This window comes from Otolemur garnettii, unplaced genomic scaffold, assembly GCF_000181295.1.
Source record: "Otolemur garnettii isolate 467f Iridium unplaced genomic scaffold, OtoGar3 scaffold00164, whole genome shotgun sequence".
NCBI lineage: Eukaryota > Metazoa > Chordata > Mammalia > Primates > Galagidae > Otolemur > Otolemur garnettii.
Window position 1 is genome coordinate 2,305,430 of NW_003852559.1, and position 16,847 is coordinate 2,322,276.

The 16,847-nt window shown below is 39.0% G+C and overlaps 1 protein-coding gene across 1 annotated transcript in view; it reads left to right on the forward strand.

The window, feature by feature from the left end:
• The window catches only part of SEC24D (SEC24 homolog D, COPII coat complex component), a 115,715-nt gene extending 107,041 nt beyond the window's left edge, over positions 1-8,674 (forward strand). Inside the window, exons 22-23 of the mRNA XM_012811565.2 lie at positions 2,300-2,389; positions 7,870-8,674. Of these exons, the coding sequence (XP_012667019.1) occupies positions 2,300-2,389; positions 7,870-8,010 (231 nt within the window). The 3' untranslated portion in view covers positions 8,011-8,674. The remainder of the gene's footprint in view (positions 1-2,299; positions 2,390-7,869) is intronic.
• Positions 8,675-16,847: the final 8,173 nt, after the last annotated feature.

Below are 16,847 nucleotides of genomic sequence, written 5' to 3' on the forward strand. Positions count from 1 at the left end.
GGCTTCGCAAAGTAATATCCTAGAATACAGTTACTGGTTTTGTTGAACTTATGGTGAACTTGAATGGAAACATTTTCAGCCAACAAATAGCGACATATTTCTCTTCAAACATTTTAGGGGCAGGATCATTGGAAAATGATTTTGGAAATTGTTAAAATGGTTTCCATACACTGCAAGCTTTCAGCTAACAGTTGTTAAATATGCTAAAGATCATGGGACCTCCTCCCCCAGAGAGTGTCATCAGATTGTAGAGGCAACAGGAGGAGAAGCCTCTTCAGATGCCAGGGAAACCTCTGAAGTGGTGGAAGATGGAGCAGGAGGTGAAGACCTGGATTCTGGAGCAGCATCAAGCTGGGAACTCTGTTTCGACCAAGATGATTCAAGAGTAGGGTGAAAGGATTGCATGAGGAAAAACCATTGGTGATTTCTCAGGAACTCCTGAATGGTGCTTTAACTTTATGAAGAGAGAAGGTCTGAGACACAAACAAAACTTGCCCCCAAATCTCCAGCAGGCTATGAAAGTCAAGTTCTGGAATTTCCTTCTTTATGTTTTCAGAGGACTTACAACTTGAGCTGTCTCAAATCGCCAATACAAATGAGGTCCCTTTGATGAAAAACTATTGTATGTGAGAAAACACATTTCACTGTTTTAGTCAATTGTGTAGATGAGTTAGAGTTACCACTTACTATCATCTTTAAAAGAAAAATGTTTCCAAAAGAAAAGATACCAAGTGTAGTTATTATCCACGTGCATGAAAAAAGGATGGATGAATGAAGAAGGCATGACAACCTGGTTAACAAAGTCTGGTCACAAAGGTCTGGAGGATTACTTAAAAAACCAGATTTTCTTGTTTTAGATCACTTCAAAGCCCATGTTACCCAAAATGCAAAAGTAATCACAGCTGACTTGAAAACCCAACTTGCTGTGGTACCTGGTGGGCTAGCCAGCCAACTGCAACCCCTTGTTGTGTCAGTAAACAAGCCTTTTAAGGCCTTCATGAAGAACGAGTAGACATCTGGATGCCATCAGCTGGTAATGATTTAATACCTATAGGCAAAGTCAAGAAGGTATCCATCATCCAGATTTGTGATTAGATCCTAAGACCATGGAAAACAGTATCAAGAAGGAAGTGGTTGTGAAATTGTTTTAAAAAATCCAGCATCAGCAATGCTGTGAATGGAACCGAGGATGATGAAATTTACCGGAATGGAGAGAAGGGACTCCTCAGAAGACATTGATAATGCAGAACAATGAAGAAAACAATTCTTCTGATATATATATTTTTTCTTTCTTTTTTTTTTTTTTTTGAGACAGAACCTCAAGCTTTCCCTCTGGGTAGAGAGAGCCGTGGCATCACAGTTCACAGCAACCTCCAACTCCTGGGTTCAAGCGACTCTCCTGCCTCAGCCTCCCAAGTAGCTGAGACCACAGGTACCCACCACAACGCCCGGCTATTTTTTGGTTGCAGCCGTCATTGTTGTTCGGTGGGCCCAGGCTGGATTTGAACCTGCTACTTTAGGTGTATGTGGCTGGCATACACCTAAGCCACTTGAGCCACAGGCACCGAGCCAATTCTTCTGATATTGATAGTGATGAAGAACTCTTAGCTTTCTATGTTATTGGTACATAAAATTTCTTGTGTTTTTTAATTATTTGTTACATAAAATTTTATACATAATATGTTAAAAAATAAATGCTACAATTCCTTTATAATAGAAAAAAAGTACCTAAATATAAACAAATACAAATTTAAATTAAAATGAGAAAATTTTTCTCAAAAGTTTGGGTCAAAAACGTGGGTGCGTATTATCTACAGCAAAATACGGTTGTTTGCAGGAATGCACAATATTAAGAATCAGTAATTTTGGCTCAGGGCCTGTATTGAGTAGGGTGCCGGCCACTTACACCGAAGCTGGTGGGTTCGAGCCTGGCCTGGGCCTGCTAAACAACAATGACAACTGCAACAAAAAAATAGCTGGGTGTTGTGATGGGCACCTGTAGTCCCAGCTACTAGAGAGGCTCAGGCAAGAGAATCACTTAAGCCCCAGAGTTTGGGGTTGCTGTGAGCCGTGATGCCACAGCACTCTACCGAGGGCGACATAGTAAGACTTTGTCTCAAAAAAAAAAAAAAAGAATCAGTAATTTTTAGTGCATTTTCTCGACACTTTTGGGTAAATAAATTAAACCAATAATGATGTGTATAGTTTTAGGAGGATATATTTAATATTCTCATCTCGTATTTCTACTTTTGTCTGCATGTTACAAATTATACTGAAACTTTGATCTTCTTAAATGTAGACTTCGCTGCCTGAGGTGGGAAACCCACACTCTCAGAAACTCAGAATGATAATGAGGACCATCCAACAGAAGAGGCCATATTCAATGAAGGTAAGAATGAGATTTTGCTTTTTCCTTTCTTCACGTGTTTTATTTTTAAATTTCATAAATGGCTCTTAAGATGTGTATCTTATATTTTTATGACGTGATTTTTGATAAAAACCTCACACCAACCCCTGAGTTATCTACCTACTTGTCAGTCAAACATATAAAAACAACCAGCTATTGCCATGGGTTAAGCATGGGATAGCTAAGACTTACCTTAGTAATCATGAAAACCCTCTTTTTGAAATGACTTTCCCTTTGGTGCTTAAAATTATCTAATTATGGAAGAATCATTAAGAACATTTGTAAAATTTGATTTATTATGATTTTTGACCTATGATCTATGAAAAATTTTGTTATTCTCTACCAAGGCATCCAACCTTTTTTTCTGTTGCATATTAGAAGAAGAAGAGTTGATTTGGGCCACACATTAAATACACAATCACCAGTGAAAGCCAATGAGCAAAAGAAAATGTGCATACTTGTGCATACTTTTTATGATACCCAATACACAAAACAGTCCTCAATCTGTACACAGCCCGCGGGCCACAGATTGGACACCTCTGCCTCTAGTCTTTCTAATTCCTTGTATCCTTTTATAAGTTTAAATAAAAGAATTTAAAATGTCTAGAACCCATGAAAATTATATATCATTGCTAGGTCCCAGCTACTCACTTGTCATCCTTCCCAGCTCAATATTAGAATCTTCTGGGATTTGGATTTACAGGTGATAATGGCCAATATGTAACACAGCTTACTGCAGAGGTCATAGAGACTCACCTGGAGGCAAATGTCTACAAGTGCCAGTTATTATGGGGCTAGTTTTCTCCTGAAATGTAAATATGATGTCAGTCTACTCAGCATTCTTAACTGTGACAGTAACTCATGTGTGCAAACATCAACTTTTGGTGGAGCTTAGGGAAATTGAATAAACAGCAAATGAACACCTTTGAGGCCTTGAGCAGATGTTCCAGAACTGTTTTCACACCACATAGCACCTATTTGGATTCAGTTTAAGGGCAGGACCTTAAACTGCCAACAGGAGATGGCAGAGAAGGCACAAACTCAACACATTCTCCACACAACACTCAGAATGCCCTGGGGACATGTAACCAAATCTTAGAGTCTCAGGAAACACAGATTGAAAACTGCTGGTGTTTAGAATGCACAGCTGTGAACCGCATCCCTCCAACTGGCCTCACTGGCAGAGCAGAGGCGGGACTAAGTGTGGAGATCATTTTTGTGCTCCGTAGCCCTTCCTTCAAGAAAAAAATAACCCCTTACCTCAGTTTTGACTATAAAAAGACCTGGAGGTAAGCTTTGATATTAAGTGTGAATAAAGTATGTGTATAAGCAACTGTGTGATAAAATAATTTTAGATTAAATTCTTAATCAGATTTTCTTATGTATCACCTGCAAATTCATATGTTATTGTAAGACTTCAGAGTGTTATCTCTATCACCAATTCGAAATATCTAAAATCTACAGGTGTCAGAGCTAAAAGGAACCTAGGAGATTAAGGGGTCCAACCCCAGCCTTTTAGCTCCCCCTACTTCTGTCTGACAGATTTAAAGTGAGGCTCAAGCCAGCCCACGAGCTGGGACAGAGTCTCAAATCTGGATCATGGCAGATACAGGGTTCACACCGCTTAGTAAAATGTACTTAGCATTATGCCTTTTTCTCTGATATTTGAAAATCGACCATACAAAGGAAAAGCATACATTTAAACGGTCAATAATGATTGGGGAAAAAAGCTGGAATGGGAAGGTTCAAGAAGAACAAATCAAATCCAGAAGATACTGCTATTTTCCAGGTTATGCTAATTACTTTTTCAAAGACTCTCTCAGACCTTGTTGTCTGCATATTGTTACCTTGGGGAGCAGAACAAAAAAACGATTTCTACAGTCTGCTCCCAGGTGACCTAATCAGAGGCCTACTGAAGAATTGCAGTCCTGCCTGGCGTGCTTCTCTGTGCTACAAATGCTTTTAGTTCTCTCTCCTTCCTCTTGTATTTTCTAGATTATTCCCTCCCCACTAGTTCTTTTTCACAGTTTACAAACTGCCCAAATCTGCCTTCACTGAAGCTGTTGCTTCTCTAAGATTCTGCTTCTCTTTCCTTTTATTCATTCTATAAATATGCCATTCTACAACCAAGCTCTCTGAAAAGTTGTCTGTATTAACTGCTTATATTTCCTCCCCCTAACCTCTCCACTTCTCTGTGAACGGCCAAATTACTAAAGACAATTGACTCTCAGTCCCTGTACAGCATCTAAAAGACTGCATACTACCTCTTTCCTCATATTCTCTCTTCTGCTTGCTTTCCAAATATCGCCTACTCCCGATTCTTCTCCTTTCTCAGCGACCCTTTTTCTTTGGCTGATCTTCATTCATCTGCCCTTTAAGAGCTGGTATTCCCCCAAGGTTATGCCATTGTGCTCTCTTTTGTTTTTTCACTCTAACTTTCTTCCTAATCCTTCCTGTCATTTAGTTATTCCCAATGAGTCAGGCAATGAGATGGGAGATTGGCTTTTGAAGAACATTTCATTCTTTTTTTTTGAGACAGTCTCACTTTGTCACCCTTAGTAGAGTGCAGTAGTGTCACAGCTCACAGCAACCTCGAACTCTTGGGCTTAAGTGATTCTCTTGCCTCAGCTTCCCAAGTAGCTGGGACTGCAGGCACCCACCACAATGCCTGTTTTTTTGTTGCAGTTGTCATTGTTGTTTAGCTGGCCTGGGCTGGGTTTGAACCCCCAGCCCTGGTGTATGTAGCTGGTGCCCTAACCGCTGAGCTATAGGTGCCCAGCCAGAACATTAATTCTTTAAGGCCTCTGGTAATATGATCCAGAGACTGTCACATTCAGACCACTTGAGTTAGCTAGTTCTTCCATGGAGAGGAAGGGAGGGAGACCAGCAGTGATCATTTTAATATTCTTCTCCCATTCCACAGGGCCACACCCCTCCCTGTCAAAATGTAAAGAGGGGGGATAAAGATGGATCTCCCGGTCCATTCCAGCTCTTACTGGTGTTGGTGCCCTTGAGGAGACCATCCATGTGTCAAGACAGCCCATGCTCCACTTTAATGAATCTACTTTCCTGAGCTTTCCACTATTATCCTGGCACAATCAGTGGTGGCTTAACATTGTAGATACTCAAATGGTTGAGCAGGATATTAATTACTTTAGCTTAAAGCTAAATTTCTTCCAAGGCTGAAATTCATTTCGCATTCCTACTTATCCCCTCAGACTGTAACCAGATACTTGTTTTCAGAGGAGGTTATACAGTGAGCACCACAGGAAAACAAACAGAAATATAACCCAAGTGAATGGCTGCAGGAGAAAATACCCTAAATGAGCCATGTAATCCCCCAGTAATTTCCACAGGGAAAGTAAATTCTAAAGAAATTGGAACTTCAGCTCCCACTCCCCATAGCACCTCCTCGTGTCCATTCTTAGCCTGAAGAGTATCACTGAAGCTGGACTCACACTGCTGCTGCCCCTCCTAGATGGCAGCAAAGTCACAGTGGCTCACAGATAAGGCTGGAAAACAATTTAAATAGCCTTGGCTTCAGTCCATCAGGAAGTAAATCATGAGCTCCTTTGGAGAAATCTCCTTTAACAGTTAGTTTGCTTCCCTGTGTAGGAGTGGAATCCATGCAACAATATTTCAGAGCCACCTCCCCTGCCTAGTGCTGTCATCTGAAAGCTGAGTCATCACACACGCTATCTAACTCCACATGGAATCAGCTGAGTTGTAGTGGTGTATACACACACACACACTTTAAACTAGGTCAGGGCAGTTTAAAATTTATCACCGTAAGGTGCAGCAAAAATGTCACAAAGAGAAAAAAGCAAGTGTATTGAATTATTTTACTTGATAACAAAAACATTTGATGCAAAAGAAGGGCCAGGCCAAAATTACACATCCCTTCCTTGCTGTAGCTAGTGAAGCTGCTAACCGCAGGCTCTCGCCATGCAGCCCCTGCTGGTGGTTTCACTGATAAGAGGAGAAAGTCAGACGTGCCCAGCTCCTCTTAATCTCATAGCAAGCAGGTGGAGAGACATATTATGAGGGTACAGCTCAGTTAACCCCATTTGTAGCCCCATATATATATATCCAGCTCTGACCCTTCATATCATCTACCCTGACTCCCTCAAACAGGAGTGAGTGGGTACAGGGAAGGTCTCAAACTATTCATGATAAAATTTCCCCCTTGGGCTTCCTCCCTGTGGATGTCTTCTCCCAAAGTTGCACTGTCCAATAGGATGAGCCACATGTGCAATTCTACTAACCACATTTAAAAAATAGCCGGACATGATGGCTCACGCCTGTAATCCCAACACTCTGAGAAACCAAGGAGGGTAGATTGCTTGAGTTCATAGTTCCAGACCAGCCTGAGCAAGAGCAAGAGACCCTGTCTCTACTAAAAATAGAAAAACTAGTTGGGCATGGTGGCACATGCCTATAGTCCCAGCTACTTGGGAGGCTGAGACAAGAGGATTGCTCGAGCCCAAGAATCTGAGGTTGCTGTGAGCTATGACTCCATCGCACTCTACCTGGGGTGACCCAAACAATAAATTAAATGAATAAATACATAAAAAGTAAAGAATTCATTTAAATAATATATTTCATTTACCCTAATATATCCAAATATTATCATTTCCACGTGATCAGTATAAACAATTATTGAGTTTTTTTACATTTTCTTTCTCATATTAAGTCTTAGAAATCCATTGTGTATGTTATATTTACAGCACATCTCAATTTGGAAAAGCCACATTTCAAGTGCTCAATAGCACATGTGGCCAGTGGCCATAGTACTGGACAGCACAGCCCTAGAGAACTGTGATGAGCAGAAGATAGGTATTCTAGGTCTCCCTGTGTGATAACCTCTGTATCACCTCTCAAATCTACCCTCTTCCCGTATCCTGTGCCTTCATTCAGATCCTGATGATCTGTGACCTAGATAGTTCCAACTACTTCCTATCTGCCAACCTAGTTTCCCTCATGTCATAATGCATGGCACATACTTGAGCCAGTTAACTGTCGCCTTTCATTCTTCTGTGCCTTCACTGGATCACGTGTCCTACAAAAGCCCAGGCTCATTATTCTGGTAATTCCCCACTAACCTCTCACTGCACACGATTTTCATTTGCACACAAACTTTATGGCCACCCTGTAGAAGCCTGTGATGACTGACGTGCCAGCTGTGTCTGCATTTCTGGTGCCTGGTATGTGGTATGGAATGCTGTCTGGCCCTAACCCTATCCATAAGGCTCAGGTGACAGTCACTTGCTTACAGAGCCTTTCCATAGCATTGTGCTTGTGTTTTATTTTTGCCACTTAAAATTGTCTGTGGTTTGGGGATCTGTGCTTCTTGTCCTCATTCCTAGTGGACATTCTGCAGTGTTTGATAAAATAGAAGCAGACAGAATTGAGACGTGTCAAAGAAATGTTTATAACTGGCAGCTGTTGTTTCTTTTTCCTAGCTCACAATAGTAAAGCAGAGGGAGCAGCCAGAAATGGTTTTCCGACAGTTCCTGGTAGAAGACAAAGGACTTTATGGAGGATCATCTTACGTGGATTTCCTTTGTTGTGTTCACAAGGAGATCTGTCAGTTGCTGAATTAATTGAAACGTCTCTATCATTGATGTTGCATTTCTAAGGAAATCTCCTTCTTGGTGCCTACTTTTCTAGATGATAATAGGCTAGTTTTGATTTCTTGCTCATTTTCAGAATAGCCTTCCGAGATGGCATTTAGAACTTCAGCTTCGGTGCTCAGGTATAAAGCCAATGAAGGTACCATTGTACCATAAAGGGAACAGTCTATTTCTGATTGCACAATTTTGAATTCTTAAAACTGATGCAGTTTGCATTTCATGAAAGGCAAAGTTTACAGAACCTTAAACATTTCTCAATTTTCTTTCTTTGTGCCAGACATAAATTATTTTTCAAACTTTATAGATTTGAGGTAAAAAGTTCTTTGCAGTGAGGGGAAAAAAAGCTTGATTTTTACATTATACTTAATTTTTTTAAACCATGTAACTCCATTGAGCAATTTTTTTAAAATTAAGGTTTGAATAGCAAACCTTAAAATCAATCTGGTAGAACAATTTGTGTTCTGCGTTTTTTTTTCATAATTATATATTGTATATGTTAAAACTTTTTCCAGTTGTGTTGTCTATAAAACTGTCTTTATCAATATTCTTAATGGTTCTTTGTACAATTTTGAAGGTTTCTACCTGTATATAATGGATCTTAACCAATATCAATAAATTACTTCATGTACTCTTAGTAGGTAGAATTATTCATTTTTATGTATATTGAGATTTTAAAAAGAAATAAGGATAGTACTCAAAGTGTCTTGGCAAAAAGTTTTCTGGATTGATCATACAAATTAGAAAAACAATTTTTTTTTTGAGTGTTGAGAGTAGGGAGTACTCTCAGACAATGTATTTGAGAAAGGCATTTAATAGCAATGTGCTATGCGAGACCATTATTAATGAATATATCTGAACCTAGAAGGTAGTATTGAGTGGTACCAAATGCACCATTTGTCCTCTTTGTCCTCTATCTGCCCTGGTCAGCTCGTTTATCAGTGATGTGAATAAATACTAATTGCACAAGTATGCTGAGTACATACAGGTCCCAAGAACCGTAAGTGTTTAGTGAACAATTCCACATTTATTGCTCATAGCAACCCTAATGCTGTTATCAACCCATTTACACATAAAACAGGCTTAAAGCAGCTAAGTACCTTGTCTATGATGACATGACAATGAAAGGTTTATTTATAAATTAGTAGATGTCATGGAACTGAGTAACAAATACACCGACAGGATTGAAATCCCCCCATGTGTTAGCCAGCTGGCATGGCATTTCAAATCAGCTTGGATGAGCTTAACAAGAAGAAAGCTTCTAGAATTGTGTCCAGAAAACAAATGCATATGCAGGAGATCCTTCTTGGAAACAACACGTATTCAAAAAAAGAACTTAGGGAGTTTGCCATTATGAATCAGTAGTGGGATGAAAACAAATATCTCAAAGTCCTTTTGTTGTAAGACTAGCCTGACAGGTGAGTACAGCGATGCCCCCACTCCACTCTGAAGTCAGACCACACCTATGTGAATGTTCAGTTCTAGGCACTGCCTGTATGTGGGATAGAGGCACAGAGCACATTCGGTTATTTGTTCTATGTATTTGCTAGAGCATAAAACCAGAACTGATAAACAGAAATGACAAAACGCCACTTCATAGAAGAAACTTTACAGTAATTAGGCACTTAAAGAATGTACCGTTCTGGGAGGTAATGTGTTCTCATTCAACACCTATTTACTGTACACCGTCTGTGCCAAACACAGACAGCAGTGAGCAGCACAAAGTCTCTGCCATCTCTACGAGGACAGGAAAGTCTCATAAATGCCACAAAAGACTACAGTGAGCACAGAGCAGGTACATCTGGCCAGGTCTAGGTGGAGAGGACACAGCCCAGTATGGATTTTCCAGAGGAAGCTACATCAAAGCTAAGACCAGAAAAAATTATTGGACATAGGTAATTGTTAGTGTTGGTAAGAGGAGAAAATATACAGGAAGGCCCAGAGTGGTGGAGAGCATACATTACCATTTAAATAAACTAGTGAACTTAAACTTGGCTGGAACTGTTACACTAAGGAGAGGCAACATGAAAAAGATGGCAAGTGGATGGAGCCCTGGTCAAGGGGGAGTTTGGACTTAATCCCAATGGCAAAATGAAGATATTCAAGGTAATTTAAACAAGAACGGCAGGATCAGTCATTAGAAAGATCATTTTGGGGTTGTGAGATGATGGAATTAGCAGAGGGACAATTAGCTTATCAGAATGGTCCATTTGAATTCATGGTGGCCTGAACTGAAACAGTATTTAATTAGGAGGGGGGAGCCATAGGAGGTAGAGCCGATATTAGTAAAAAGGAAGAAACTGTCAGAAAATGATGTTGTTCCAGGCAGCATTGTATATTCATAGCAGTGTGTGTAAAGGATAGTTAGTGGTTCAACTTTGAACATGTTGAGGTCGCGTGCCAGCTTCCCCAGTGAGGCAAACTAGAGCACTGAGAAATACAGGTGTGCGGCTCAGGAGAGAGCTGTGCCGGAGATTTGCAAGCCATCTACGTATAGAGAAAAGCCATACAGGTGGCCAAAAAGCTTATGCAGACAGACTGCAGAAAAGACAGCAAATCCCTGGAGCAGAGAGTAAACCAGAAACTTGTGAAGGACACTGTGAAGTAAGGGCCGAAGAGGTTAAGAAGGAAACCTAGCGAAAGGCTGTCACTAAGCCCAAGGTCAGAGAGGGGTACATGGAGAGACTGGGCAGCCACGTTACAGGCTTCCAAAAGACAAGTTAAAGCAAAGACAAAATGTCATGGGTCACTTGGATGGGAGCAGTTTCACTAGATCAACAAAGATGTATGCTGTATTAGAAGAGGTTGAAGAAGCGGAAGCCCAGTGGAGGAAACCCAGCAAGGGGATGAAAGGGTGGGTCACAGGCAGAGGGGAGGATTTCTTATTTTAAGGCACGCAGAGATCGACATTTAAATGCTGGTGGAAAGAAGCCAGTATTATGTTGAAAAAAAAAATACTGGCAATATTGTACTTCAAAGAATGCTGAAGGCAGAAGATTGAAAAAATATTCAAAAGAGCAAGACCTTTGAAAAGCAGAAAGAATATAATATAAATGGAGAGACTAGCTCTCAATGGTGGAAGAAACTCCCCAGTTTATAATGAAAATGCTCCAATGAGTGCTGAATGATCACTTACCCCTTCCCCTCACCAAAAAAAAAAATGGTGTAGATGCTGCACCCTGGTGCTCGGATCTAGTTCTCCCCTCCCCAAACCACAGGAGGCAGCAGAGCACAATAGCTCTGCACCCAACAAGGCAGGTTTCTGCACTGGTTCCACCACCGGCTGTGTGATCCAGAGACCAAGGGAGAAACTTTCCTGTGTCTCAGTTTCCTCTCCTATTGTTTTAGGAATTAAGTTAATAAATAGAAGAGGCTTAGAATAGTGTCTGACACAGAGCAAATATTATTTTATTAGTTTTTTCCTTAAATTTTCTAAGGTTCATAAAAACTAGTACTACTCTGACTTGGTAATGTCCTGGCTGCTGCTATGCCGTTAAGTGTCTCAATTGTCATCCTCTGAATAAAGCTTCTATCTTTAAATGATACAGAAATGTCCAATTGACAGATCATTACAGAGATTACAGAAATGTCCAATAGACAGATCATTGCAGAGATTACAATAAATTCACCAATAAGAATAACTTGTAATTATTCTTATAGAACAGCTGCTTTCACTGTTAAAAACCAAAACCTCAATTTTTAAACCAAAGACAAGAACTTGCATTTTAAATGCTGAGGAAGAAGTATGAAAAAAGTAAGTTTACTCACTCAAAAAGGCACATCTTTGAGATTACTAAATGGCACAGCTTCACTTTCTAATGACAGTGAACTGAGGATAATTAAGAACTGCTTATTAATTTTTTCTTTCTTGAAGGGAGACCTAGAAAAAAATTTTTTTCACATTAATGTAGCCAGATGGAAACATTTGTGTGTGTGACAGTTGCACAACTTTGTGAGGAAACATACGTCTCTAGAAAACAAAAGAGCAAAGATCAAATTTTAGATCAATTGTTTTAAAAGATAATCTGAAAATGAACTTCAGCTCCACTAGGAGGTATTATACATTAGTATCTAAACCTTCCAGAAAGTTTAGTCAATAATCTTCCAGAAAAGGCAATTCTTTGGGGGTAATTGTATATACAAATTTTAAGTGCCAAAAACACAATACCAAGTAATCTGGATTAAAAAAAAAGTATCAGTTGGAAGAGGCAATAGTCATCATCTCCAGTGGGTATTTACAGAGCTCTGCTTGAGAATCAGTGAGGAGAAGCTTACTTCTTTTCCAAGCAGTCATTTATGAATAGTTCTGCTTGTTAAATTATATTTAGCAGACTTTTCCTGAAAATTCTCTCTTGGTACAAGTGCTCTGTCTTTTGAGGCCAGAAGTGAATTCCTCCTCTATTTAACAGCAGTTTTCAGATAGTTCAAAGGCTGTGACATATCCTTACCTGTCTTGTCCAAGCTAAACTCAGCCAGTTACTAAAATATACCTTCACAACATGATTTCCAGAGCCACTGTCATCCAAACTTAATACATTACAATCCAGTTTTAAATCACATAAAGAAAAAAGTCAATTTGGGGAGGCAAAATTACAAGTGTTTAGTTAAGGAAACTATAATAATGACTGCAGATCCAGTCTCAAGAATACAAAGTTATACAAGAATGTTCAGGAAATGCTGTTATGATTTTTTAAAAAAATTGTTACCACTTAACAAAACTCTACCGCAATGAAAATTTGCAACTTTGAGACCTTTTTAGAATGAGACTTTAGTTTTTAAAGTCAGTTTATTTCAAGTTGAGGTATGCCTTGGGTCCATGAAAAACTAAATATCTATTACTCATGTTTGAAGAATACATTAAAAGCTTCTGTTTTAAAAAATTAAAGTATGTGCCTACCCAGAAGTTGTCCTGAAAAGCATGGGCCTACAAAAAGGACAGCCAATTACACAAGACATTTAAGCCAATTACCTTGATTTATTAAACTAGTTATATCTGAACAAAAAATTGAGTTTTAACTTTTCGTCCCCTGCTTTCCAAAATAACACACAAAGGGCAGGCTGATGATGCAGTATTCATCCTTACAATACTAACAGCTGTAAACTAAAAATCTGTACAAGTATAGGATTCTCTAAACAGTGTGTTTTGTCACAAGCCCAGGTAGGTCTCTACGCTTTTTCCCACTGGACAGTCAATGGCTTGCCATCACTTCACTGTTTGCAACTTGGAAGTATTAGTCAACATTTTCATCCTGCTTTGCATATTCCAAAGGAAGTCAACTATACAATATGCTTTCAAGGGTGATGGTTTCCCGTTCCAACCAAGTTAACTTCTTTCTCTTTAGTAAATTTGGTCCCGCAGTATTTGGAGGCCAGAATTTTAAATATTCACGCAGTATTTAGCTAGCCAAATTAATTTTAAGAAATTTTAATTTTACAAAAGTAAAGTATAAGCAAAAGTCACAAACTATCTTGTCAGCCTCTAAAGATCAGGTAGATTTCGTATGAACACCTCAGACTTGCCCTCTTTCCTCTGTGGTGACAATTAGCTGGAGTGACGAGGGTAGTCCACCTACCTACACCAGGGTAGGTGGTCTCCAGTCCCCACCCTATCTCTGTAGCCTCCACAGCGAGTCAGTGGCTGTTTACTAAGGCATCTGAGCTGCTCCACTTCTCTCAAACAGGAGCAGAGAAAGCTCATCAAAGTGGGAAACAGAACAGATAAGATACATGGGAGAAGAAAATGAGTAAAGATAAGTATCTCCGTGTGTTTAACTTGCACATGATATGCCTTAGAAAGATAATTATTCCATTAAAAACCCAAACTCCTGGCCTGCTTCACTGATTTATATTATATACTTGGTTTCTTTGTGCATTTCACATTGTTCACTTCCAGATTCTCAATTCTTTAGAAGTACTTTTGGAAAAAACCTCACTTACCTGATTTTCACTGTTTATTAACACTTAGCCGAGAAGCAAGAACTGTAACACAGCTCAAACTGATCATTTTAATATTTTGTCCAATATTGGAGAAAGGGTTTACTTGAAAAAGACGTCCAAATTATCCATATGTACATTAAATGAGTTGATGCATTATAGCTAGTAATTTTATACAGGCAGTCCCAGAGTTACAAATATCCAACTTACAATTCACACAGAGGCTATTACAGTAAGTCCCTGAGTTACAAACATCTGAGGTACAACCCACATTTATGAATGAAGGCTACCAGAGGTAATAGATTAACATACCTGTTTCAACTTAGACACAAATTAAACTTAAGAACAAACCTATACAACTTACCTCATTTGTAACCCATGACTGCCTGTACCCGAGTAAATGATGGAGGCCTTGAGAGCAGACACAGGGTGGTAACCCAGAAATGGAGTCTCCAATGGGCTCCGCTTGCCTGGTAAGTACTCTAACCTTTTGGGAAGTTCTAGATTCAAAGCTTCAAAACTGACTACACAGACTTGAGACCTCAGCTAAAAGTTCAGGCTCTGTCCCATTAGAGACAAGATAATAGTCCTACATGAGCCCCAAGATTCTAACCCTTGTTCTAAGAAAGGCCTTTCTAATAAGCAAAGGTTTTTACTAGATCACAAAAATATGAGAGACTTTCAGATCAAAGACTACCGTCCCTACTGAGCTTTCATTCTGTCAAGTAAATAAGGATTTTATTAAACAAATTAGTAACATCTGAAACTATACTTCAAAGACTAAATCTTACGTTCCAAATTTAGGATAAAACAGTACGTTTTGAAATAAGCTGTTATAACTAAAAGATATAAACAATTAAGATGGGTAGAAAGTATTTTAAAAGACTTAAAAAGGAATTCCTCCTAGTAATAGGCATAACACAGAGGCACACTGTGGCTCCCAGGTATTACACTTCACTAATTTAAATGAAACCATGGCATGGCACTGACCTGGGTATGGATCAGAGAGCTCTGAGCAAAGGGCTCACAAAGAACCAGTACTGATCCCTTTCACCTTTGGATCTGTGACCTGGTTGTCATGCCAGACTCAGTGCTGGAGTCCCACTTTCCAGTACTACATACACCTTGACCTCTCACACCGTACTGTTTCATGGTGACCAATCTACATTGCTATCTCCACAATTCCTTGGTCTAATCTGATTTACTTATGTATGGGTATACCGTGGTATCCCCACCCCAAAATCTGCTAGCTGACATCAACTACCTGGCTTATTTCTTCTCCAGAGTGAAGAAGAGGAGCAAAGTATTTCTACTCATGCAGCACTCTGGGCCTAATACCCACCCTCTAAAGGCAGGAGGGTCACAGGCAGAACGGCTCCCACTGTTAGCTTGGAATACCTAGGAATTTTGTATAAACTCACGCATGCAAACTCTAAAGGCAGGAGGGTCACAGGTAGAATGGCTCCCACTGTTAGCTTGGAATACCTAGGAATTTTGTATAAACTCACGTTTTCTTAAACTGAAAAAATACAGGATTATTTCGCTTATTAGCTTCTATCCCCAATAAAGAATCAGTGAAGCAAGTGAAAATCTGTTTCTAGATAATTTTGTGAAAATGCAACACATGTAAATACAAACAGGATTAAAAATCAGAAGAGCTCAGAGTAATCACTTTTGTTTGGAACCCTGTCTTCAACAAATAGATAATCCTGTTGTAAAAATATCTCAACCTTTACTGAAAGATAGTGAAACTAGTTACTTAAAAGTTATTAAATAATTTTTGTTATGTTATTAAAAAGGCTAGATTCATTGTCAAAAGGATAAATTCTAGGTTTGCATTCTTTCTCTACCAACTCTTTTTCTCTATTTGGTAAGCTGTGGCTCCCCTTAACCTTGAACCTACCAAGAAGCCATTCCTGTGTCTCTGTGAAGAAGACCTTGTGATACAAACCTCACAGTGTCTACATCAGCTAGGCACCAGGAATGCCTCTTCACTTTGGATAGATCCGGGGAAAAGAACATAAGAGTCTAGTTTATAGGGCAGGGCTGCTCCTCAGCCAACATTTCTAAGGACAATTAGAAATGAGCAACTGGAAATTTCTCTGTCTTGACTTCACTCACTAGAATAATCTAAAATTAGAACCCTGACATCCATAGTTCTAACTGTAGATAATTTATAATTTTACTGACATTGAAAATATACCATTTCCCCAAAACTATAACCAACTATGATACATAGTATCTACATTACAAAAGGTGTTATTCAAATACTACTAAAAGACTGATCAAGTTAATTCATCAGGCTTTTAAAAATCTCAGCCCTCTATTATTCAGTCGTTATCTTCAAACCAAATCTTTAGTGGATAACCTCACCTTAGGTGTAGTCAGAGCACAAGAGAGTCAATAAAATGCACCAAAGACCAAAAGAACAGTTTGATTTTGGGTCAGTCTTTTCATTTTGTAAATAACAACAGGAATTCCATTTACAGAAAGCAGATTCTCAAATTTCAAAGGATTCAAGTTTCATTAGAAATATTTTAACACAATAAAAAAGTACTCAGGAGGAACAATAATGGCATAATATCATTCATCAAATTTGTTTAAAACATGAATTACAGTATAGAAAAAGAAATGACAGCATGAAGCCTTACACAACTAACAGATCTGCATGACCAGCCCCTTAGAAACAACACAAAGCTTTATTATTAGTAAAAGGCAACTGCAGTTCATTTTCTGAGCTGTATTCTTAAGAGTTTTCTATAATTGATTTTACATTAAATTTTCTCCATAACAAGTTTGAAGATGTATGTCATTCCCTTGTCCCACATACTTTATTCCACAAAATGTTCAAACCAAACATCTGATGACCAGGTATC